At 37.2% G+C, this 23,575-nt stretch overlaps 2 protein-coding genes across 3 annotated transcripts; both read right to left on the minus strand.

Moving 5' to 3' along the window:
- Positions 1–279: 279 nt before the first annotated feature.
- Positions 280–10,082, minus strand: gtpbp4 (GTP binding protein 4). Its single transcript, XM_067363717.1, has 16 exons — positions 9,952–10,082; positions 8,999–9,169; positions 8,795–8,898; positions 8,507–8,643; positions 8,063–8,163; positions 5,542–5,634; positions 5,208–5,399; positions 5,047–5,112; positions 2,478–2,567; positions 2,218–2,328; positions 1,975–2,104; positions 1,791–1,891; positions 1,439–1,636; positions 1,128–1,193; positions 859–993; positions 280–732 (listed from the first exon to the last, which is right to left on the minus strand). Exons 1-16 carry the CDS (start codon positions 9,997–9,999, stop codon positions 580–582), a joined length of 1,896 nt encoding a protein of 631 aa, XP_067219818.1. The 5' UTR covers positions 10,000–10,082; the 3' UTR covers positions 280–579.
- A 1,156-nt stretch (positions 10,083–11,238) lies between these two features.
- slco5a1a (solute carrier organic anion transporter family member 5A1a) lies at positions 11,239–23,398 on the minus strand. 2 transcript variants are annotated; one of them, XM_067363038.1, is made up of 10 exons: positions 22,388–23,398; positions 20,783–21,226; positions 18,663–18,795; positions 18,377–18,570; positions 16,231–16,395; positions 15,941–16,139; positions 15,694–15,853; positions 13,990–14,225; positions 13,843–13,907; positions 11,239–13,123 (listed from the first exon to the last, which is right to left on the minus strand). In XM_067363038.1, the coding sequence occupies exons 1-10, from the start codon at positions 22,770–22,772 to the stop codon at positions 12,666–12,668; spliced, it is 2,439 nt and encodes an 812-aa protein (XP_067219139.1). In that variant the 5' UTR covers positions 22,773–23,398; the 3' UTR covers positions 11,239–12,665. The 2 variants fall into 2 exon arrangements, with proteins under 2 accessions (XP_067219139.1, XP_067219140.1); XM_067363039.1 differs by lacking the exons at positions 20,783–21,226; positions 22,388–23,398 and adding an exon at positions 19,064–19,198.
- Positions 23,399–23,575: the final 177 nt, after the last annotated feature.

Raw genomic sequence — 23,575 nt, forward strand, 5'->3', positions numbered from 1 at the left:
TTGTATTGTTACAACAATCATAAACTGCTATTAAATATACTTATACTACATAGTTATACTTATACTATGATATATATACACACACAATACAAAATATTACATTAAATATTTAAACAATTTAACCAGCTGATAAATCAACAATACTCAAATTAAATAATGACAGACAGAAAAAGGTGGGTGATTCACACACCTTATTCCCTTGCGCACACGCACACACACACACACATACTGGACATTTCTTTCCACACAGAAAGACAAACATTACTATCATGATTCAATCAATTTCACACATGAATTTAAGGTTCAATATTTTTGTTGGTAGGTTTATTTGACTCCCACTGCAAAAAGAGTTCTAAATCATGATCCTGTACATTTCATTATCATTCTGCATGTTATCAGACACTTAGAATGATGTGATTAAACATTTCAATAACTAATCATTCTTTCGTTTTTACAAGTGTATTATCACCTGCATCAGAAAAAATTAGTAAAAGTACAGAATATAACAAATATTTATTAATAATGGCATAAAGGACAGATATGAGTACACAAGTCAGATGTAAATGAATAAGGCTGCATTTATCTGCGACTGGTGGTACCAGATTTCCTCTTTCCAGCAAGGAGATGTTTAGGTTTGAGATCAAACACGTGTCGATCAGATTCACCCTTCCTTCCCTGCCTGTTCATGTCCTTCTGTGAGCTCTTCATCATGGTCTTCACCTTCTTCAACATCTGGAATAAATGAGAGATAAGTCAAATGAACAGGTTTGTCCTTTGAGCAACATATGCAAGATCTTTCTCTATAACCAACTATATGACTTGTCTTGTAAATGAATACAGGCAGTTTCTGAATCGGACCTTGGCATCTCTGACTCCTGATTGGTCCCTTGGTGGTCTCGAGGCGCTCTGACTGCGAGTACGTGACAGCGGTGGTGCGGAGACTTCCCTCTTCCTCTTTCGAACCAGAGAGCGAGATCTTTGAGCGTAGTGGCTCTATAGAGGGACAAAAGATGAACACAAACATGTTTAGTGTACACAGAAACAGACAGCAAATGGTATATAAAATCAAGTGTGTTACCAACAGAGATACAAAGCAATGGAAAAGCTTTAAGTATATAGGTTCTTACATCATCTTTATCAGTCATGTCCAAACCCAGATCAGACATCTCCTTCTCCAGTCTCTCTCTATCCACCTGTATTCACACACAGACCATTCAAATTAACCCAAGGAAACAAATCAATTGCAAATAAAAAAATGATAAAAATAGGTTGTTGAACAACAAATATTCCATGTAAAAAAAAAAAGAATAAAAATGAAAAGTGCTTCATCTGAATAATAACAGACTTTACCTAAAATGTCTATGTAATATTCAATATTAAACTACTTGCTATAATTTAAACGTATACAAAAATAAGATTGCTGGACAGAAGGACAAACCCTTTTGGCCGTGCGGGGCATTCTGGGTCCCTGTGTGTCTTTTTCTTTGGACGCGAGAATCTTCAGCTTCCGTTTCTCGCGAATCTGACTGGCCAGCTGTCGGATCTCCTTCATCTCTTCATCCTCACTCTCCTCCTCAGAGTCGTACTCTCCGGCCTTCTCACGCAGCTCCTCTTCCTGCTCCAGATCCTCCAGCCTCTGAAAATGAGAGGAAGGACAGAAATTCAGAACATGTCATCTGAAAAGAGGATGTAACCAAATAAATGTCATCATACTGAATTATCAGTGGTTAACAGTTTTGAAATGAGATATAATGAGTTACAGATTAAAGATATAGCATTTGTTTTAATACCTTCATGATATCCGGGTCAATGTAGTCAGCAATATTGTGACCCTCCCAAATCTCAGGAATCTTATCCTGCTTTTCTTCTGGATTCATCAAATCCCAGTATTCTGAACACAAACGACAACATTTTTTCAGACATGTTTGGAGTGTGTATATTTTATCTACATGTTTATGTGTGTTTATGTCTTACTCTGTAGATCAAGTGTGTAATCATCTCCCATCTCAACCTCCAGGTCTCTCTCCAGTTTGCGTTTGGGAGCATCCGTCTCCATCGCCTTCCTACGTAGCAAAGCCCCTTCGGGAATAAATGGAGGCCTTTCCTGCACAAACCAAATCATAAACTTTTACAAACACACTGTTTGCTGGAAGCATTTTTAAGGCAATAAGCTTACAACCAAGAGGACAATGGTTTGCAAGTGCAAAGAGTGTGTACCTTCTGATCTCTCTTGGCTGGCACTGCCAGGTGGAGTCTGTTCAAAACATCATGGACCTTCTTGCTTTTCATTTTTGCATCCACACGGTGCGCCAACAGCCGATCACATGCCTGTAAAAAATAAATTAAAATCACAAATCATCTAAACCACCAATCTATATCAGCCTACAAAAGTCTCTTACTCTAGAAACTAGTACATGTAGCCAACAGCCTGATTTCAGTAAGCATATGTCAGTGAGAAGCTGATTGGTTGGTCTTACCTCAGTCTTCACCAGCATCACTCCCTCTTCTGTCAAAGAGCTCGTCTCAATCACTGTGACCCCCTCAGCAGAGATATCAGCAAAGATTTTCTACACACACACAGAGCTCAGTTTAGTGTCGATGCAGGAAGTCACAAGTTGAAGGTACAACATTCTCTTATAACGTCTATCAAACTCTAAACTGTTGGAAATGAGATCTAGCATAGATCTTAGATAAAGGATGAAACAGTGACACTTTGGTGACAGTTTTATCATAAAACTTCTGTTAAATTGAAACTGAAAACGGTCTTCAAATCTGTAGGCTGTGATTTTGTCTGTGGAACACAAAAGGAGAATCTACACACCAAAAGATCATAAAAGAACAAAAAGAACCATAAAGTAGCCTGAACAGCACCATTAAAAAGTTTGGATTACACCATTTTAAGGTGTCTACACCGTACTTAAATGTATAATTACAGAGTAATATTAAGGACTATATGTACTTACTATAGGTATAGGATTAGGGTTTAGGATTAGTTGCATGTAATTATACATAATTTATAGTTATTATAATAGTAGCTACATGTAACATAGGTAACAATGACACTAAAATAAAGTGTTACCAATGTTTGTGGTTGGTAAGATTTTTAAAAAGTCTTGTGCTCACAAAGACTGCATTTATTTGATCAAATACAGTAAAATAGTAATATTGTGAAATACTATTTAAAAAAAAAACTTTTCATTTTGAAAACATTTTAAAATATAATCCATTTAAATTTTCAGCATCATTACTCCTGTCTTCAGTGCCATATGATCCTTCAGAAATCATTCTAATATGCTGCTCTGGTGCTCAAGAAACATTTCTTATCAATGTTGAAAACAGTTGTTGTGCTACTTAATATTATTGTAGAAACCACATATTTTAATGAAAAGAAACAAAAGCAGAAATAGCATTTATTTCAAAGAGAAAGCTTTTATAATATTGTAAATGTCTTTACTGTCACTTTTTAACAATTTAAAGGGTTAGTTCACCCAAAAATGAAATTTCTGCCATTAAGCACTCACCCTCATCATTCAGAAAGGTGTTAAAAGCACTGTTAAAATAATCCACGTGACTACATTGGTTCAAACTTAAATTTTATGATGCGCCGAGAATACTTTTTGTGCGCAAAAACAAAACAAAAATAAAGATTTTATTCAACGGTTTCTTCTCTCCCCTGTTATTCTCCTATGCTGTTGACGTAGTGAACGCAGTGCAGCGCTTCTGTGTTTAAGTAGTTTTTTTTTTGCACACAAAAAGTATTCACGTAACATTAAAGTTGAATCACTGTAGTCACATTGACTATTTTAACAATGTCTTAAACACCTTTTCTGGACCTCAAAAGGTGCAATGACATTGCTGCCCGGAAACCCTCGGATTTCATCAAAAATATCTTAATTTTTGTTCCAAAAAAAGTCTAATGGGTTTGGAATGACATGAAGGTGAGTAATGACAGAAATTTCCTTTTTTGGGTTAACTAAGACTGATGTGACGTCATTTCAAACAAAATCAGGCCAAAACAAAGTTCGTTTCAGCACCAAAACACCTTCGTACTACCATTTGTCAGTGACGATAACGTAACAGGAGGCGTGCGCTGAGGCTCCGCCTTCACTCGCACTCTGACTCATTTCGTCTGTAGATTTTGTTGAGGTAAGAGATCCGCGGGTGAAAACATGAACACACTAGATAGCTGCTTTATAGTACAAAATGAAGTTGTGCTTGTAAAAAAATGAGGCACTAGTTTTTCGTGTTTGATACTGTAAAGCTGCTTGATTTTAAGCAATCTATTGAATAAAGTGCTATATGAAGACGGGACGTGACTGGAGTGCTACTTTGCAGAGCTCGTGCTAACATTCCCATGCTGTTATAATCAGACCCTTTTCTTATGTTTTCTCATTTTTGTTGTGTTTATTTTGTTACTGAGAAGAAAGTGCACGGCACATTTACATATTCATCTAAAGTCGCTCTTAGCAGTGTGGGCGGCGTCAGATATTCATTTACAGTATATTGCTGGTCACGCATTTCAACTTTGTTTTACCCCTAAACGAAGAACGAAAAAGAAGACCGTTTGAAGTATACCGGAGCCTTAATCCTTTAAAGAGCCCTTGCTAATAAAAGAAAAAAAACATCATACTAACCATACATTTTTGAACAGAAGTGTACATTTCATGAATTTTTTTTTTTTTTTTTACTTGATTCTTTGGGACATTGATTCACAGGTTCTTGAGTTCATCTGTCAAGAAATTTTGTCCTGTTTCTCACATAAAGCTATCATGGGAATTTAGAAGCCTCTGAATATAATGCACAAATCATATGGACCTATTTTTTCAACATTTTTGAAGCTTAACAGATGAGTTCACTATGAATTGTCACTGCATGAAAGAGACAAATGTGAAGATTCTTCAAAATTCTTATAGTTTCATTGAGAAAGAAAAACAGCACAGGTTTGGAATGAGATGAGGGTGAGTGAATTATAGAATTAATCCCTTTAGGTTTCTTTCAGCTCCAGAAATTCCTGCCCTGTATAAGAAGAATCAGAATGTCATTTACCTGATTCTCCTCCGAGAGTTCACTGATCTTCTTCACGTCACACTTATTGGCCATCACGATCAGAGGCTGCATTACATAAATAATCACTGTCATCATTCAGCCCAACAAAACTATATGATGTTTTACTGCATTTAAGTTTACATCTTTGTATGCATGCATACCTTGTTGGCAAACAATGGCCGTATATTGTTGAACAGCTCTAGCTGTTGTGCGAGCGTGTGTCCGCACTGCTCTGACACATCCATGACATAGAGGACAGCAGCACGCAGGTGAGCCAGAGCGGTGATGGCCTGCATTTCTATGGTATTCCTTTCTTCAAGAGGGTGATCCAGAATACCAGGGGTATCAACCACCTACACACACAGACCCGTAAATATCAGGTAAAAACATCAGTTTAGGAACATTTTTATTATATAAAATGGTAGAATATTTGTATAATATTAAATCAGTTCAGTTAAATGTTGTCCGGGAACCATATATTTTTCTAACACTCACCTGCCAGCGCAAGTATTTGTAATCCATGTGACCCACAAACAAAGATTTGGTGGTGAAGGCATACGGCTGGACCTCAACATCAGCACGGGTCACCTGTACACACATTAAAACTTAATATTAAAAAACAACGCACTAGTGCTGGGCAATACTCCTCAGTCAAACCCTCCTATCATCAGCATGTGAGACCGCCGATACACAATAATATTGTGGTGTGGGGAGGCCTTTTTTTACTTGGGCATATTGCTCATTCATTTAATCATTAAAGGTTCCCTCGAATTAAAAATTGTATTTATCTTGGCATAGATAATAACAAGAGTTTAGTACATGGAAATGACATACAGTGAGTGTCAAACTCCATTGTTTCCTCCTCCTTATATAAATCTCATTCGTTTAAAAGACCTCCGAAGAAGAGGCAAATCCCAAGATAACACTGACTGTTACGCAACAGTCGGGGTATACGCCCCAGTATTTGCATATGCCAGCTCATGTTCAAAGCATTAGACAAGGGCGGGCAGTATTAACGTCTGGATCTGTGCACAGCTGAATCATCAGACTAGGTAAGCAAGCAAGAAAAATAGCGAAAAAATGGCAGATGGAGCAATAATAACTGACATGAATCATGATAACATGATATTTTTAGTGATATTTGTAAACTGTCTTTCTAAATGTTTTGTTAACATGTTGCTAATGTACTGTTAAATGTGGTTAAAGTTACCATTGTTTATTACTGTATTCACGGAGACAATAGCCGTTGCTATTTTTATTTTTAAACACTTGCAGTCTGTATAATTCATAAACACAACTTCATTCTTTATAAATCTCTCCAACAGTGTAGCATTAGCCATTAGCCACGGAGCACCGCCTCAAACTCATTCAGAATCAAATGTAAACAATATAACAGTATACAATACTCACATAATCCAATGCATACATGCAGTATGCATGATGAAGACTTTGTAAAGATCCATTTTGAGGGCTATATTAGCTGTGTGAACTTTGTTTATGCACTGTTCAAGGCAAGCGCGAGCTCCGTGGACGGAGAGCACGAGATTTAAAGGGGCAGCAGCATAAATCGGCTCATAGTTAATGATGAGCCAAAATAGGCAGTTAAAAAAAATGAATTTAAAAAATCTATGGGGTATTTTGAGCTGAAACTTCACAGACACATTCAGGGGACACCTTAGACTTATATTACATCTTGTAAAAAAACAACGTTCGATGGCACCTTTAAGTGACTTGTTTATTTACTCATTTGTTTAATTATTTACTTTATCACAGGAAATGACATTTGCGAAATGTGAATCGTCTATCATTTTTCGAGCAAAGATGGAATTAGTGATAAAGAAAATATCGTCGCAATATTGGAAATATTTCAGTAGTAAACCATGAAGACAAGCCAGTGGATTTCACAAGCAATATGCAAACTTTGCCCAAGAGTTATACATGTGAAGAAGTCTCAAACCTTAATTAATTATTCACTACAAAATATGACAGTGAAAACTGACCGAGCATTAACAGTGCATATTCTCTCAGAGACGACAAAAGATGAATCTACTTCAATGTAAGTTGATAATGTTATATAACCGTCTTAAAGGGTTAGTTCACCCAAAAATTTAAATAATGTCATTAATTACTCACCCTCATGTTGTTCTACACCCGTAAGATCTTCGTTCATCTTCAGAACACAAATTAAGATATTTTTAATAAAATCCGATGGCTCAGCGAGGCCTCTATTGCCAGCAAAGTCACCGAACCTCTCAAGATCCAGAAAGGTACTCAAAACATGTTTAAAACATTGAGTACAGTGGTTCTACTTTAATATTATAAAGTGATGAGAATACTTTTGTGCGCCAAAAAACCTAAACTTTTCAACAATATCTAGTGATGGCCGATTTCAAAACACTGCTTCAAATCTTTTGTTTCGAATCAGTGGTTTGGATCGCATGTCAAACTACCAATTTTTTATTTCTGGCAATAGAGGCCTCACTGAGCCATCAGATTTTATTAAAAATATCTTAATTTGTGCTCTGAAGATGAACGAAGGTTTTACGGGTGTGGAACAACATGAGGGTGGGTCATAAATTACATTATTTTCATTTTTGGGTGAACTAACCCTTTAATTTAGTTTCTTAATATTTCTCTTGTGGCCCATACGTAGCAAAAAAGTATTTCGTGTTAAACAAGTTGCTTTTGAAAGTCACTGTTTGAAATAAAGCTGCTCTTAATTTTCATTTATGACTTATTGCAGTGTTTGGACCCATTATATAGACTTATTACATAATTTAATCATTAATTTCACTGTATAATAGACCTAAAATGTTATTAAAAGCAAGCTAATCTATCCTCGCAGCATATTGTTTATGTGGTGATATGCTATGAAATTATGAAATAGTGGGCAAATGATTTGTAACATTAATAGTAGAATAACAACAATTTAATATCTCTGGCTATTGTCTATTGGCACAACCCTACAACGCACACAGATTTGACATTTAACCTACATTCACATGCACAAACAAACCTTGTTGATAAAACTGGACTTGCCGACATTGGGGTAACCACACAGCAGGAGGGTTCTGGTGTTCGGGTCAATAGTAGGTAAACGGGACAGATGCTGCCGCACTACAATAAGATAAATATGCATTTACTATGTGCATCAGATGTAAAAGTTTGTGCCTATTTTAGATTTATGCTTTGATGGCTAAAGCCAAACATTACTCCACAAGTACACACTACCAGTCACAAAAGACTTTTTCAAATTTTTAATTGTAATAATATATCACAATATTACAACTTTTTACTGTATTTTTGATCAAATGAATGCAGCCTTGGTGAGACTTTTTCAAAAACATTTAAAAAAGAAACATCTTAAGGACCCCAAATGTTTGACCTGTATAATTTAAGCAATGATTCATTCATTCTGGCATGCTGGAAAATATTGGTGGATGTGTGTAAGTGTCTGTACCTTGTTCTAAATACTCCAAGCTCTGTTTCTGTCTCTTTAATATGGTGCACATGCGACCCAGGGCGGCCCGTTTCAGCTGCTTGCAGCGATACAGCGAATCTCCATATTTCATGAGCCGCACATAATCTTTAGCAACACTACAAATGCAGACACACAGTTTTACTCAGTTAAAAGAATTTTATACACCTACAGATATGAGCAGCAAATATATTTATTTATATTTAAATCAAAAACAAAAAAGAAAAATCTAAAGACCATATGTGCAGGATGATGATAAACCAAACTCACTTGTCAATGAGGTTCTTTGCGATGTTGATCTGACCAAGAGCCAGTTTATAATGATCTTTATCATACAGCACATTCATCAGATCAGCATAGAAGGGATGGATATCCTGAGAGAGATACATAGGAAGTCATTTATCTAAGATGATTAAGAAGGATCAGCATATGTAAACTTTGTCCCGTGTGTTGTGAAGTTTGTGCAACACTTACGTCCAGTTTGGGGAAATCAGTGAGGATCTGTGACAGTCGATCATGGTAGTTTTGCTGGGTGAATTTGACTTTGCGCATGTAGAAATGTCTTATTCTGTGAATCTGGTAATGTTTGTGTATAACAGTGGGAGTCTTTCGTTGGGTTTTGGATAAAGTCAGATCTATGAAGTCCTGAATGAAGAGAAGTGAACAAGAAAATGGTTTTATGTTTGATTTATTATTACAATAAAAAAAAAAACTTTGAGTAACATTATTGAAACACACCAAGCTTCCCACATATTTTGGCAAATGACTTTCCATGATCCAAAGGATTCTTAAGGAGTAAGGTCTTAATGATTTTACATAATAGGTAAACTAATAAATAACAATATTAAATAACTGTATAAAAGGTTGCACTCACAAAAATCAATTAGCCAGTGAAATACAAATAGAAATAACTTATATCCACTAGATTTCCACTATATTTGCATTAACTTTCCAGAAATAAAAATATTATTTTTAAAATTTCTTTTAAAAGTGCAGGTTTTCCATGACCACAGGAACCCTGGCACACATTTGGGGGTAGTGGTTTAATTCAACAACTGACAACAAATGGACACAAAAAGTAAAGTGATCACAGACTGAGTTATTTCAAATTAAGCGGATCTAAAATTTTATTTTCGTATTAAGCAAACAAATATCTCAACCGCATTAATTTCATTAATCTCCAGATGTATTAAACCCATAACCATTCGTTCTTCATTTTCACATATGACAGCAATTTAGCCATGTTGATAGTAATGGAATAAATAAAAATACAACACATGAAAAGTTAAATGGCTCAACACCGCGCGCACGTGTGTACATCACGAGCAACATATTGTCAATGTCCGTTATTAACAGCAACACCAGCAGCACTTTCTACAGTATTTAACCCCGCATATGAGAGTAAAAACATGTCGTTAATTTCCTACCTTAGCGGTGGGAACCACCATAATCTTTTTAAAGTTGTACAGAGCCATGATTGCGGCGTACACGACTCCGCTACACAGCACGCGAAAGGGCCGAAACACGCAGCGGACGCGTGTCACGAAAAGCGACACACGTGGTACTGCGTTCACGCGCTCACAGCGTCACCTACCGGAGGGAGGAGCCACACGGAATTGTATTTCTACATTCTTGAATTTTATTATTTTAATTGAAAGCAAGCATTTTTTTAAATTGTTTCACAAGAAAAAAAAAAGACAAGTACAGTCTAGTAAAATCATTAATAATAAATCATACATTAATTGAGTGTCTCTGCTGACCTCTTGTGGAAAAATATGATATTAATCTGCATTTTATGATTACTGCCACTACAGGGCCTATAGTTTCTCTATGGAGATTCAATATAGAGAAAATTTGAAACTTGAATTTGCTTTTTATTAGGGCTGTCAAACGATTAATCGCATACAAAATAAAAGTCTGACTTTGCATAATATGTGTGAGTACTGTGTGTAATTAATATGTATATATAAAAACACACAAATTAATGTATTTATTTAAGAGAAATATGTTATGTACAAAATATTTTTATTTATATATAATATAAATTATATAAAAATATAAATACATATACTTGTAAATATTTCTCAAATACATACATGAATGTGTATTTATATATATACATAATTACTCAGTACACCCACATATATTATGCAAACTCAAACTTTTATTTTGTATGCGATTAATCGTTTTACAGCCCTACTTTTTATACATTCAGATATATATTTAGACATTAAAAAAATCAATCTTGTAAAAATTAAATTAATTTTATTATGCATTTCTATGTGTGAGTGGTGTACATGTGAGTATGGTCTGCATTGGGGATAGTCTATGGTCTCATCCCTTCATTTGAACATGTGTGTCCTGGATTGTGCCAGATTTTTTTATTTTTTTTTGACAAAAATGCATGCATGTGAATCCGCAGACACTTTTCCCAGAACGAGGGTCACGAATCACATCATAGCCAACTATGGTCATAAGTTCTGTTGGTAAAGATGAAACTTGCAACAATATTTGGCTTTTGGAAACCCCTGGACATGACACTAAGCAACTACATTAACTCCAGGTTTAGTCCTAATGGCTCATCCTGGGTTCAGCGGCAAATGTTCAAAGTGCACAATGGTAATTTTGAAATAGAGCTTTGGTTTGCCAGCACACCTGAAAGAGCCCAACGCAGTGTAATATATTTAACTAAAATGACTACAGTAACATTCCAAACCAAACAAAATCACAGCACACAATCAAAATCATTTTATTTAGACAATTTATTGACACATAATTTGTTTGTACAAGTAAACCAAAACCAGTTACTAAAGAATTTCTCCAGGTTTGCCCTCGATTAGACAAACCTTCAAGAAACTTCAAATAAATAATTGTATTAATGTGTCTTCTGTTTGCAAACAGAGCACAGCAACATAGGAAGGGTTGGGGAAAAAGAGGGAGAGCAAAATGACACACAGAGTTTCCTCAGCAGTAGTTCAGTGTGATATTCTGCTCCGTTTCTACTAAAGTCCTGCAGTGATCAGGTATGAAGCTGATTTCTGCTCAGAGCTAGTGCCGTTACCATCAACACCACAAATACTGGCTCAATTGCAGCGCAAACAGAACACCATCTTCAGGGGGGTGAGAGCATGTTCTCAAGAGTATACATGATGTGTGTGTGAACATGAGATGACGTATCTCCCATATTTGTGTTGTGTTTGTGCGTGTGTTATTTACCGAGATGATTGTTGACCACCGACATACAATCAACACCAACAGAAGAAAACATTATTAATACTGATATGATGCACAAAAGTCAAACGTTATGAAAAAAACGTAACAGATGTGTGCACTGCACCAACTGTTGCACACACTGTAACTGTAAGACTAAAAAGCTAAACATGTACTACAACACACAAGAGAACATCTGAAAAATAAATGGAACAAGGTGGAGTAAACTCAGTGGGCGGAGTTTAAAGTTTAGGAGGAGCCACTGCTTGTGTGGAGTCAATACTGTGGGAGGAGTTTAGTCTGGGCATGGCTAATATAGCTGGTAGGGAGGGGAGGGGGTTAAAGATTGGGAGGGGCTAATGTGATTCACAAGAGGTGTGTTTGACTTGAAGCGACTTGATCGGTGTGTGACCTCAAAGTACCGCGAGAGCTTGTACTTTAATGTCAAAAACCAATCGAACACACCTGAGGAGTCAGTGCTGTGGGAGGAGTTTGCATAGTAAAATTTGCAGTCTCTTTCCCTTCACTGTTGAAACATGAATGGATGAATCAATGAGGTAAACAAGTACATGTATCTATCCGCTGTACAGGCGAAGCAAAAGAGTATGTGCACAACTAACACTATAGGTAACTAGATGAGATGACTATGGTAAATATGTTACAATGCATGTGTGTGTTTGTATGTAACGATGATCAGAGGTATTTGTCCTGCTGAGGTATTGTGTCAAAAAGGTTTTATTACTAATCAGTGCTTCACAAAAGTACTGCAATAATGTGTTTGACGTGTGTGTTTGTTTTAAAAAAAGGCACCAGCAATGGCTATAAGCGGTGTGGCGTGTTTCCATTTACATCATAATTGGCCCTCATAATTGTATGATGTTTGCATGCATGTGTATGAGCGAGTGTGTGTGTGTGTGCATTGCTCCAACACTCACACTGCCACTTTTTCAAGAGACCGTATGGGCGGAGTTATTGCTTTCAGGCCATTCCCAGGGCAACTGTTACCACGGCTAAGGGCGTGTCCAGTTGGCATGGCAGCATGGGAGTGTTCGTTTGGCCGTGGCAGGAAGACAGGACAGGAGCGTGTGCGCGCGTGGCCTTTGTGACCTCCGGCGTGGCAGATGAGGTGGCTCACCGTGTCCAGCGGGGAAAGCGTGTGCGAGTGCGTGTGTGTGTGCGTCTGCTCCTCGCGCCGCTTCAGCGAATACCAGGTGAGGAAGATGAACAGGAAGCCCAGGAACTTCAAGCTCGCCGCCAACCCAAAGTAAACAAAGCGGAGGGAAGTGACATCGTATTCCCAGCAGGACCCATGGAAACCACAATCCTGCTGCCACAGCATACAGGTGGTGTCAATCACAGCTCCGAAATAGATAGGAGTGGGGATGTAGGCTGGAGAGAGAGAAAGAAAGAAGGAATTTATCCAAAACTGTTTGAATATTTACTAATTAGCAACCCATATTATATATATATATATATATATTATATATATATATATATATATATATATATATATATTTATATATATATATATAAAATCTATACATTTTCAGCCTTTTAATATTTAATATATATCTTGGTATTTTTAAATACTACCATTCAATAGTTTGGGGTCAGTAAGATTTTTATTTTTTGGAAGAAATTAATACTTTCATTCAGCAAAGATATTAAATTGAGATGGTTAATGTATTTATAATATTGCAAATAAATTATATTTTAAAATAAATGCTGTTATTTTGAATTAATTCATCAGAAATCTTTAAAAAAAACAATGCACCAGAGTTTACACAAAAATATAAAGCAGCACAACTGTTTTCAACTGATCCTAATAAGAAATGTTTCTTGAGCATCAAAACAGCATATTAAATTGATTTCTGAAGGATCATGTGACACTGAAGACTCAAGTAAAGATGCCGAAAATTTGATTTTGACATCACAGGAATAAAAAGCACTTTAAAATCTATTAAAATAGAAAAGAGCCATTTTAAATTGCACTAATATTTCACAATATTACTGTTTTACTGTATTTTTGATCTAATAAATGCAACCTTGTTGAGCATAAGAGAGTCTTAATGGTCAAATTAAAGGCATATTAATCTGTCCAATCCTACCAAGAGTCCTGAGAAGAACAAACTGCATTCCCAGAGCAAACGGCCTGTCCTCTTCCTCCACTGACCTGCTCAGAAAATAAGAGAGAGAGATGAGCGAAACAAAAAGCAACAGAGAAATGATATCCGAGGATGTGGAGAGAAGCAGACCTGAGCGTAACGATGATGACGGACGGCTGAGCGCAGGCGGTTATGAGAGTGACGATGAAGAGAAAGATGAGGAAGGTGATGAGTGTTCCACAGGTGCGCTCACACTTTCCTGCCAGTGCGTAACCATTCTCATTCAGGTACGTCTTCACGATCACCACCTGGAGATCGTGGTTTCCTCCTGATGGCGTGATCACCTGTCTGCTCTGAACGCAGGCGCAGTCAGAATAGTTTCTGATCTGAGTGGGAGAAACACGAAAAATGTCAACAATACTGACACAGACAATGTCTCAACAAAAATTTTTCTAATTATTTTGTCCTAAGACAATGTCCTGACAATTTGTCCTAAGATATTGTCCTGAAAAATGTTGACTTGAGCAACATACAGTAACATTAGGATTCTTTTACAACAAATATTTATTTAATTATTTTTAAAGGTTAAACAACTTTAAAAATAAATAAATAAAAGGGTTTAGAACATTCAGCCAATCATTATAGCAAAGTAAACATATTTGTCTAGGCTGGATACTGACACAAATTTCTTGATGTGATTTTGTTTCACAAGCTTGCAATTTGATTCAATATTGATTAATTTAAATATATATCAGGTACAATCAGTCAATTTTTCTCAATTAAAAAAAAATTAAATAATAAAATCTATACAGGGAACCCGGTGGTATATTACTATAACATTAAAGGGTTATTCACCCAAAAATGAACATTTCATAAAGCTTCGAAGCTTTATGAAGCAGCGTTTTGAAATCGCCCATCACTAGATATTGTTGAATAAAGTCGCCATTTTGTTTTTATGTGGCACACAAAAAGTATTCTAGTCACTTTATAATATTAAGGTTGAACCGATTTACTCACATTAACTCTTTAGTAGCTTTCTGGGCATTGAAAAAGGAAATAATCTTGCTGGCAATGCAGGCCTCACTGAGTCATCGGATTTGATAAAAAAATATCTTAATTTGTGTTCCAAAGATGAACGAAGGTCTTACGTGTTTGGTTAGTATATGATGACAAAATTTTCATTTTTGGGTGAACTAACCCTTTAAAAGGTTAAATAAACTTAAAATTAACTATTTGTAAACAAACAAATTAAATTAATTTTTTTTTTTAAATATACTTATAAGTTATTATAACTTTTTAAATTAACTATATAATTATGTTTCTACTCTAATTAGTTTTTTGAAATATAAACATTTAAATAGTGTCTGTCACAACCGGTTTTCATGACTTTCATGATTTATTCACATACATTACATTAAATATTGAAGAACAGGTTAAGTAAAAAGTTCACATGATGCGCCATGTGCTGCCCCTTCGCTCAAACTCAGGCAGCTGCCGTGATCGGTCACATCACATGAAATAGAGCCAAAACAATATTTGTTGTTTGAATTTCATAATCTGACAGATGAGACAGTTTCATATCAAAAGTAAAAAAGCACAGAGCTTATTTTGATTTATTGTACGGAGGCGCGCTAAAAATCATTTTTGTTCAAGCATCTGAAAACAGCATAGACTAAAATCAGCTAATCAAAATGAGAAATGATTAAAATTGAGAAATCAGTATTTTAAACCCAGCCCTATTTTTGTCGAGTCCTAATCATTTTTGGTTTTGACGTGCATTGGATTCACATCAACTGATATTTTTAACCTACGGTTTGTGAAACCGGGTCTGTGGACAGATGTGAAATGACTCACTCCTGAGGTGTGGTTGGCGATGTTACTGCAGCCCGCCAGACATGGGTTAAAGTAGGTGATGCCATCAGAGCCGCAGACAGGTGCATACTCATGAATCCTGCATCCACAGTTGACGTTACAGCTTCCTGTTAGGTTTCGGTGAGATAGAGTCAGCGTGGGCCTGCAGAACACAGATCGAACATCATTCAGTGCAGCTCATGTTTGCAGGTGATATTTATGTGCGTGTCTACAGGGGTTCCTCCATTACCCAGTGGTGTAAGGGATATTGATTCCACCAAGGTTGATGCTCTCACAACCGACGATGAAGAGCGTGGAAAAGCAGAGCAAAGACACTCCACTGCAGATCATAGCCAGCTTTGCTGCTTCTCTTTCGCCCAGTTTCAGCTTCTTAATTATATACCCTCCTAAAACTATACCAACACCTGCACTGGGTACGATGATCAGACCTGCACACACAAAACGCACAATTAATAAACACCCAGAGGAAGTACTGTGATCAGATCAACACAATTGTGACAGTGTGCGTGCGTGTTGTACCTGTGTATATACTGGCATTAGATGCTGGAACACCAAATTGAGATTCAATGAATTTGGGAATGAACGTGATGAAGGCTGTGACGATGGCACATTCCGCCGTATATGACAAGCTCACAAATAAAAACGTCACGTTACTCAATATACGCACAGCTGCTTTTGGCAATTCTGGAGAGAGACAGAAAGAGACAGAGAGAAACAGACAGATGTATCATTTGTATTTAAAGGTATCATCCAAAATGTGCTCATATTAATAATTGGTGTTATTGTTAACTAAAGCAAAGTATTAAAAATCGTTTTGGTTAGCTAAAATAAAATACAAAAATTAGATGAAAAGGTTAAATTTAAAAAACTATTAGAAATTATTAAATTGAAGTACTGAAATTATTAAACTAAAACTGAAATAAAATAAAGTTAAATAGAAATATTAAACAAACAAAAATGTATAAATAAAAAGCACAACACAATTAAAACAAATTAAAATGAAAATATAAAATAATATATAATTCAAAATATTAATAAATACTATAATAGTATATCGATAATACTAAAATAACACTGGTAATAAAGAAAGAAAATAACAAATTTAAGATAAAAAAAAAAGGTTCACCAATTTAAAGGAATATTGTTTTAAATAAAAATATGAACACAAATACTATCCCATGTGTTCAATAAAATAAAATTAAATTAAATAAAATAATACCATGAAGGGCTGCTCAATTATGGCAAAAATCATAATCACAATTATTTTTGGTCAATATTGAAATCACAATTATTTGACACAAATATTGGTGGGTGATAAGTCATTTTAAATATCACTGAAATTTTGCAATAATCAATACTTCAGCATAAACTAATTCTAGGTTAACTAATGTGAGAAAAATGTCCTCAAAATAATTATATAACACAAGTAAACAGTCAGCAATACAATAAGAAAAAAGAAAATAATTATAGACAAAACAGAGCCAAGTAAATACAACAGAACGAAAATACATACAATACAAATAAACTGTTTAAATAAGTGTTTTAAGTTTTTCAGGAAGATGAACTAACAGTGGTATTCAGATACCAGATAGCCTACAACAAAAAAAATTGAATAACACTGCATATAACACGTCATAGTCTTACTGTACAAATGAAATATAGATTAATTCTTATTAAAGCTACTCAAGTTATTCAACCAAGATCAGTGAGTGATTTTCCTTTTTCATTTGCTGTTTGATTATCAATATCATGTTTGATTACCAGACTGCAACAGGTTTATTAGGCTGCTGTCACTTTAAGAGCGAATGCACAGATCCAATATACTGCTACACACGTGTTTTCTTTCTCAACTGTGTCTGTTTACTTAAGACATAACCCATTTTGTTTACGTGAATACTCTCCAAAAAGGCATTTTGACATTTTTGTGTGTACTTGTTTATGCGCGTATCTAGCCGTGTATCCAAAGCTCATTTTATCCACGTTCAGATCTGACTCGGAGCACGTACACAGAAAGCCGCCTGAAGAACAGAGTCTCTTTTGCGGCTTAATGCACTTTTAATAACATTTCACAAAACAATATAAGACAAGTTTAATATCAAACACATCCCGCAGTTTAGCAACACTACATTTTACAACATTTGATGTTAAGTTTGGGCTTTTAGGGAGGAACGAAAGCGCACCGCTGTGAAGGAAAGAAGGTGCGCTGGATGGAATGAGGCAGCGGCACAATAATCGTTTTACCTTGATCATGTTGTTTTCATTATTGTTGAAAGCCAAAAACGAAATCGAAAATTAATTACAATTAATTACGCACAGCCCTACTACCATGTCCAACTTGCTAGCCATCTCTAAAGCGAATCTCTGTAAATCCTAGCTGTTTAAATATCTAGTGTGACATTGTTCTTCAAAGATGACCAAAACAGTGTTGAGAGAGTTTTTGAAATCACTACAAATCTGGGGTGCATTTCCCAAAAGCACCAGAAGCCAACTAATGTCGCAAGTTCCATTAAATACTATTAGTAACGATGGAACTTATGACCATAGTTGGCTTTGGAAAATGCACCCCTGGTCAGATAACTTCCAGAGAGATAACTAGCAAGTTGGATGTGAGATTTTAGATCTGAAAAGATCAGAATCTAAATTTAGATCTGATATTAAGGCTCACCTTTGATATTTTTGCCAAAACCCATCGAGGACGAGACAGCCTGGCTCTTTTCCTTAATCATCTCGTCATCGCTGGACACATCACCCGCACATCTTTTACTTTTCTTGTGCCGCGGCGGAAGTTTTTTAGGGAAGGAGAACATGGGGAAGATCACCAACAACATTGCCACAGCACACAGGAGAAACCCACTCCACCTGAGAAAGAGACAGACAGAGAGAGGTTTACAGTGTTAAGTTTACTGTATGTTCATTAATAAAAAGCAAACAATAGATGAGATTTTCCTCACCAGTTTCCAACAAACCGTGGGTCACTCTGGTCAATATTGACATTGGTACCGGGGTCGACATAGAATCCGATCAGAATCCCACCCAGCAGGTACCCAGCGGCTGGTCCAAGAGCTCCCATTACATACATGATAGCTAAACACACACAAAAAGAGAATAGTGGACTTTCTTTAGCTGTCACATGCTACTGTAGATCTTCTCACATCAGTGAGAAGCAGTTACAGACTTTGTATAGCAGAATTCAAGTCAAAGAGCAAAAAATAACAACTAACAGGCTAAAAAAGCCTTTTGGCTTCCTGGACATTCGTGTCATTACACACATGAACGTACATACATTCTTATGGTTAATTAGTATATAACAGTTGATATTAGCAATTTTGAGAATATTGCTCTTTGTCGCCACCTCTGTTTGAAACCTGCAATTGCAGTTAATTGAAGAATTTTCATCTTTACATGGGTTGCATCCATGCATCAGCATGGCTCCTCAGCATGGGTGAATCTAATGTTTTGAGGAGAATGTATGGCTGTCAGTCACCGCACCGCACAGCACAGATCGTAGTCTTGGACGTATATGACCAAAATAAGAATTTTCACTTTTGTTCTGACCAACTGAGGAAAAAAAAGCATTACAATAAATCGCATTACCAGTTGTGATTAAAGGATTAGTCCACTTTCAAATAATAATTTCCTGATAATTTACTCACCCCAATGTCATCCAAGATGTCCATGTCCTTTTTTCTTCAGTTGAAAAGAAATGAAGGTTTTTGATGAAAACATTCCAGGATTTTTCTCCTTATAGTGGACTTAAAATGGTCCCAAACGGTTGAAAGTCAAAATTACAGTTTCAGTGCAGCTTCAAAGGGCTTTAAACGATACCAGACGAGGAATAAAGGTATTATCTAGCGAAACGATTGGTCATTCCGGCAGTGTATGCGCTGCTAAGTGTATTACTGCCCTCCACAGGTCAAAGTTTGAACTAATTGTTATATACTTGCACTAGCATATTGTATATGACAATTTAGTTCAAACTTTGACCTGTGGAGGTCAGTAATACACTTAGCAGCGTCTACACTGCTGGAATTCAAACAGAGAAGAAAAAGAAGAAGAAGAAGATAGTTCAAGATGAGCATCTATGGTTAAAATGTATATAATTGGTCATTTTCTACAGAAAATTAAAAATCGTTTAGCTAGATAAGGCCCTTATTCCACGTCTGGTATTGTTTAAAGCCCTTAAAGCACTATAAAGGAGAAAAATCCTGGAATGTTTTCATCAAAAACCTTAATTTCTTTTTGACCGAAGAAAGAAGGACATGGACATCTTGGATGACATGGGGGTGAGTCAATTTTCAGGAGATTTTTATTTGAAAGTGAACTGATCCTTTAAATCTGAAGATCGCTTAGATAATATCATTTTAATAACAGATAATGTTAACAATATCAGCATTGTGTGACTACTACGTGTATATAGTGTGTATTAGCATTACCTGTAGATTTCAATTTCTGTACAGTCTAACCTTTATTGATTTTGGATAATTTTTAACCAAAAAAAGTTACGGACTACAGCTTTAATTTGAAGTGCCAGTTTTTGCATTATTGTTAAAGTCAAATCTGGACACAGTGAAAGGATTTTGTTATTCATACTAGCTAGCTACATATAATAACTTGATCACTCACACAAAAATAATCAGAACATTGACTAAGTGCGACAAGGGCTATATTTAAAAATATATTATTGAGTGTTTATATAACATGAAAAACTCTGCATCGCAAATCAATCAGTGATTGACAAATTCAGATTCAAGTAGCATTATTGGCATGGTAAAACAGCTTTACATTGCCAAAGGACTGACACTAATCCAATTGTGTTGAGCATTGTCAAATATACAGGCAACAATGGGCACTGAATAAGGCAGTGATTGAGAGCGCTCTGATCCAATGGTGTTTGGCATTGTCAGATTAACAGTTTAATAGCACCAGTTTAGAAAACCAGCACCCCCCAGTGTAGTGAGAGTTTAAAACTAAAACCGGGGTGATTTAACATTAATCCGTTATGCGTGCTGTGCTCTTGTCAGCCACCCTGAACACACAGATTACACTCCAACAAAGCCACACATTGACTCACCCAGGTACAGGGATGCGTTCTCCTTCTTCACATTGTCATCCAGGTAAGTTGGTCCAAGTGTATATATGGGAGTCGATCCCATTCCCACGAGGATCTGAGCACAGATGAACAGCGCCACATACAGGGCATGCTCACTCTCCTCACGGTCCCTCTGGCACCTGGACAGTGCCGGCCTCTCCTGCCCACTGCCATTCCCGCTGGCACAGAGCCCCTCACCCCCCACTGTGCTGTTCAGTTCCTCCAGCTGATAGGGCGGAGAGATGAAGTGAGGTAGGGAGAAGAGGGCGGCACCCACCGCAATTAACACGCCTCCTACGGCCAGCCAGCGTGGCCTCTGACTCCGCCCTCCGAAGTAGCTGATGAAAACCACAACGAGGAGACTACCGATGTCAAAACAGCTGACCAGCAGACCGGACTCTGAGCTCCGCAGACTGTACCGCTTTTCTGAAAAACACAGAGCTCATTTAGTCTGAAATTCTTGAACTTCAATATTGAAGTAGAACAAAGAGAAACTGGGAAAAGATTAGATGGTGAAATTAAGGGGGTTAGTCCAAAAATAAAAATTCATCATCACTTAAATCATCATTTACTCACACTCATGTCATTTCAAACCCTTAAGCCTTTCATTCATCTTCGGAACACAAATGAAGATATTTTTAATGAAATCTGAGATATTTCTATCCTCCCAATGACAGTATACACAACTAGACTTTGACACTTCAAAAAGTTCATAAAGAGATCATAAAACTGATCCAGATGAATTGAGCAATTTAGTCCAAATTATCTGAACAGACTTGATTGTTTTATATGATTAACAGATTTAATTTAAGCTACATCAGTTATGATAAACAGAAGCTCAAGCATGTTTGCTTGATGTGTGAGAACATTCTCGTGTTACGCAGCACATTTGAGCTTCCGCAACAACCAATGAGGTTTGTTCTCATGCGTATCAAAGCAAATATAGTCAAGTTTCTGTTTATGTTCGCTGATCAATACGTGAATAAAAGCTTAAATTCAATCTGTTCATCATATAAAGTTATCAAATCTCTTTGGAATATTTTGACTAATCTGCTCAATTCACATGGTTTTACGATCTCTTTATGAATTTTTTGAAAGTGGTAGTTGCATAAACTGTCAATGGAGGGACAGAAATCACTCAAATTTCATTAAAAATATCTTCATTTGTGTTCCGAAAATTCTACAGGTTTAAAATGACATAGGGGTGAGGAAATAATGGCATCATTTTCATTTTTTTAACTAACCATTTAAGAAATTAGGATGGATGGAGATTGTTGTGAGATATTACAAAAGATGAGACAACATGATACCTTAAAGGTGCAGTAATCAATTGAAAGTGGATCAGACCAAGCACCAAAACAAACTTGTAGCCAACCAGCAGTAAAGGGCGTGTCAACTCATTAGGGGGGAGGTGCCTGTGCTGCATAATGTGTTTGTGAATTTGAGGCGGAGCTATCAAGATAGGGGTGTGATCCTTTTAAGTTTGTTTTGGTGAATTCAAATATCAACAGAGATTTTCAGAAATTGCTTACTGCACCTTTAATTAAAGAGCTGGGATTGAGAAGAGAAGAGGGTCAGGTATGTTACCTATGGTAGTGATGACGCTGCTGAGATATCCGGACACCATCAGAGACTGAATAAAGGTGAGGTAACACATGCAGAACAGGAAGCAGCGCGAGTCTGACAGGATCCTGTCCACATAGCGCCTCACCGGCACCCGCGGCAGGCGGAACGTCAAGAGCGCAGCTGCGCCGCGACCTTCCGGCTCACGACACTCTGTCCTGACGGGGGAGCCGCACCGGGGCGAGCTATGCGGGGCAGAGAGCAGAGTCTGATCCGCGTCCTGACTACCGCTGAGCACGGGGAGGCTCTTAGATTTCAAACCCTGAGTAGATTCCTCGCACAAGTACGGAAACGGTTTCACGGGTGCGAGGCCCCCTCCTCCGGCCTCCCCAACACCACCGGATGCCATCCTGACGGGCAGTGTGAGCTCAGCGCGTCTAGTGCACAGACGGACACTCGAACATAACAGACTCTCAGATAAACCAGCTGAGGCTTATCACTGACAAATCCTATCCTTTCTGTGCGAAAATACCGTCCTACAATACTAAAAGCTTCAGATAGCGGTCCACACCGGCTCTCCGACCCGTTTATCAGTGCGACAGAGACGCAGACATTCTGCTCTGGCTCATTTCAACAAAACAAAACGCCTTAACAGATACTTGTAAACAGATAGGTCTTATTACGACTATATATAAATGCGCTTTGTTCGTTTACAGCACCATTTTCGATTCAATACGGCACATATTCACCAAAACAACACACTGAATCGACGGTCGACCAGCCGCCGTGGGCTCACGCGCCTCTGCGCGTATACTGCAGCGGCGCAGCGCGCGCGCTCGGCCGCATCACACACGCGCATTCTGCCCCGTTATCTGCGCTAGATTAATAATCCCGATTAAGTCCACAGACGCCATTAAACTGTAATCGATCGCCTCCCTCTGCACGCGGCTCCGACACACCATCAGATCTTCGCTGTGTGATCAAAATATCCTTGTCCTTGGACGGAGGGGTAGAACGGACTGTCCGTTATTCACGGTATCGCTGTAAGCAGTATCGCCTCCAAGCGCATTCGGTCTGTACCGCAGCGGGCTGCAAAAACAAGCGTTAACTTCCGGTTCACGATTCCTCTGTCAAAACAAATGGGGGTGCACTAGGCTGCGCCACCCAAATCCGTATTTTAACTCCTTTACTGCAGTGAGTGAAAACAATGTT

This window comes from Chanodichthys erythropterus, chromosome 16, assembly GCF_024489055.1.
Source record: "Chanodichthys erythropterus isolate Z2021 chromosome 16, ASM2448905v1, whole genome shotgun sequence".
Taxonomy (NCBI): Eukaryota; Metazoa; Chordata; class Actinopteri; order Cypriniformes; family Xenocyprididae; genus Chanodichthys; species Chanodichthys erythropterus.

Excerpts from the sequence above, each read along its gene's own strand:
- gtpbp4 (XM_067363717.1), bottom strand. The coding sequence starts at position 9,999 with ATGGCTCTGTACAACTTTAAAAAGATTATGGTGGTTCCCACCGCTAAG. Across the intron at positions 994-1,127 it reads ACATGACTGATAAAGATGAT|AGCCACTACGCTCAAAGATC; the intron begins GTAAGAACCTAT and ends GTCCCTCTATAG. Across the intron at positions 733-858 it reads CAGGAGTCAGAGATGCCAAG|ATGTTGAAGAAGGTGAAGAC; the intron begins GTCCGATTCAGA and ends CATTTATTCCAG.
- slco5a1a (XM_067363038.1), bottom strand. The coding sequence starts at position 22,772 with ATGGCATCCGGTGGTGTTGGGGAGGCCGGAGGAGGGGGCCTCGCACCC. Across the intron at positions 18,796-20,782 it reads GAACGCATCCCTGTACCTGG|CTATCATGTATGTAATGGGA; the intron begins GTGAGTCAATGT and ends GTGTGTGTTTAG. Across the intron at positions 18,571-18,662 it reads CCACGGTTTGTTGGAAACTG|GTGGAGTGGGTTTCTCCTGT; the intron begins GTGAGGAAAATC and ends TCTCTTTCTCAG.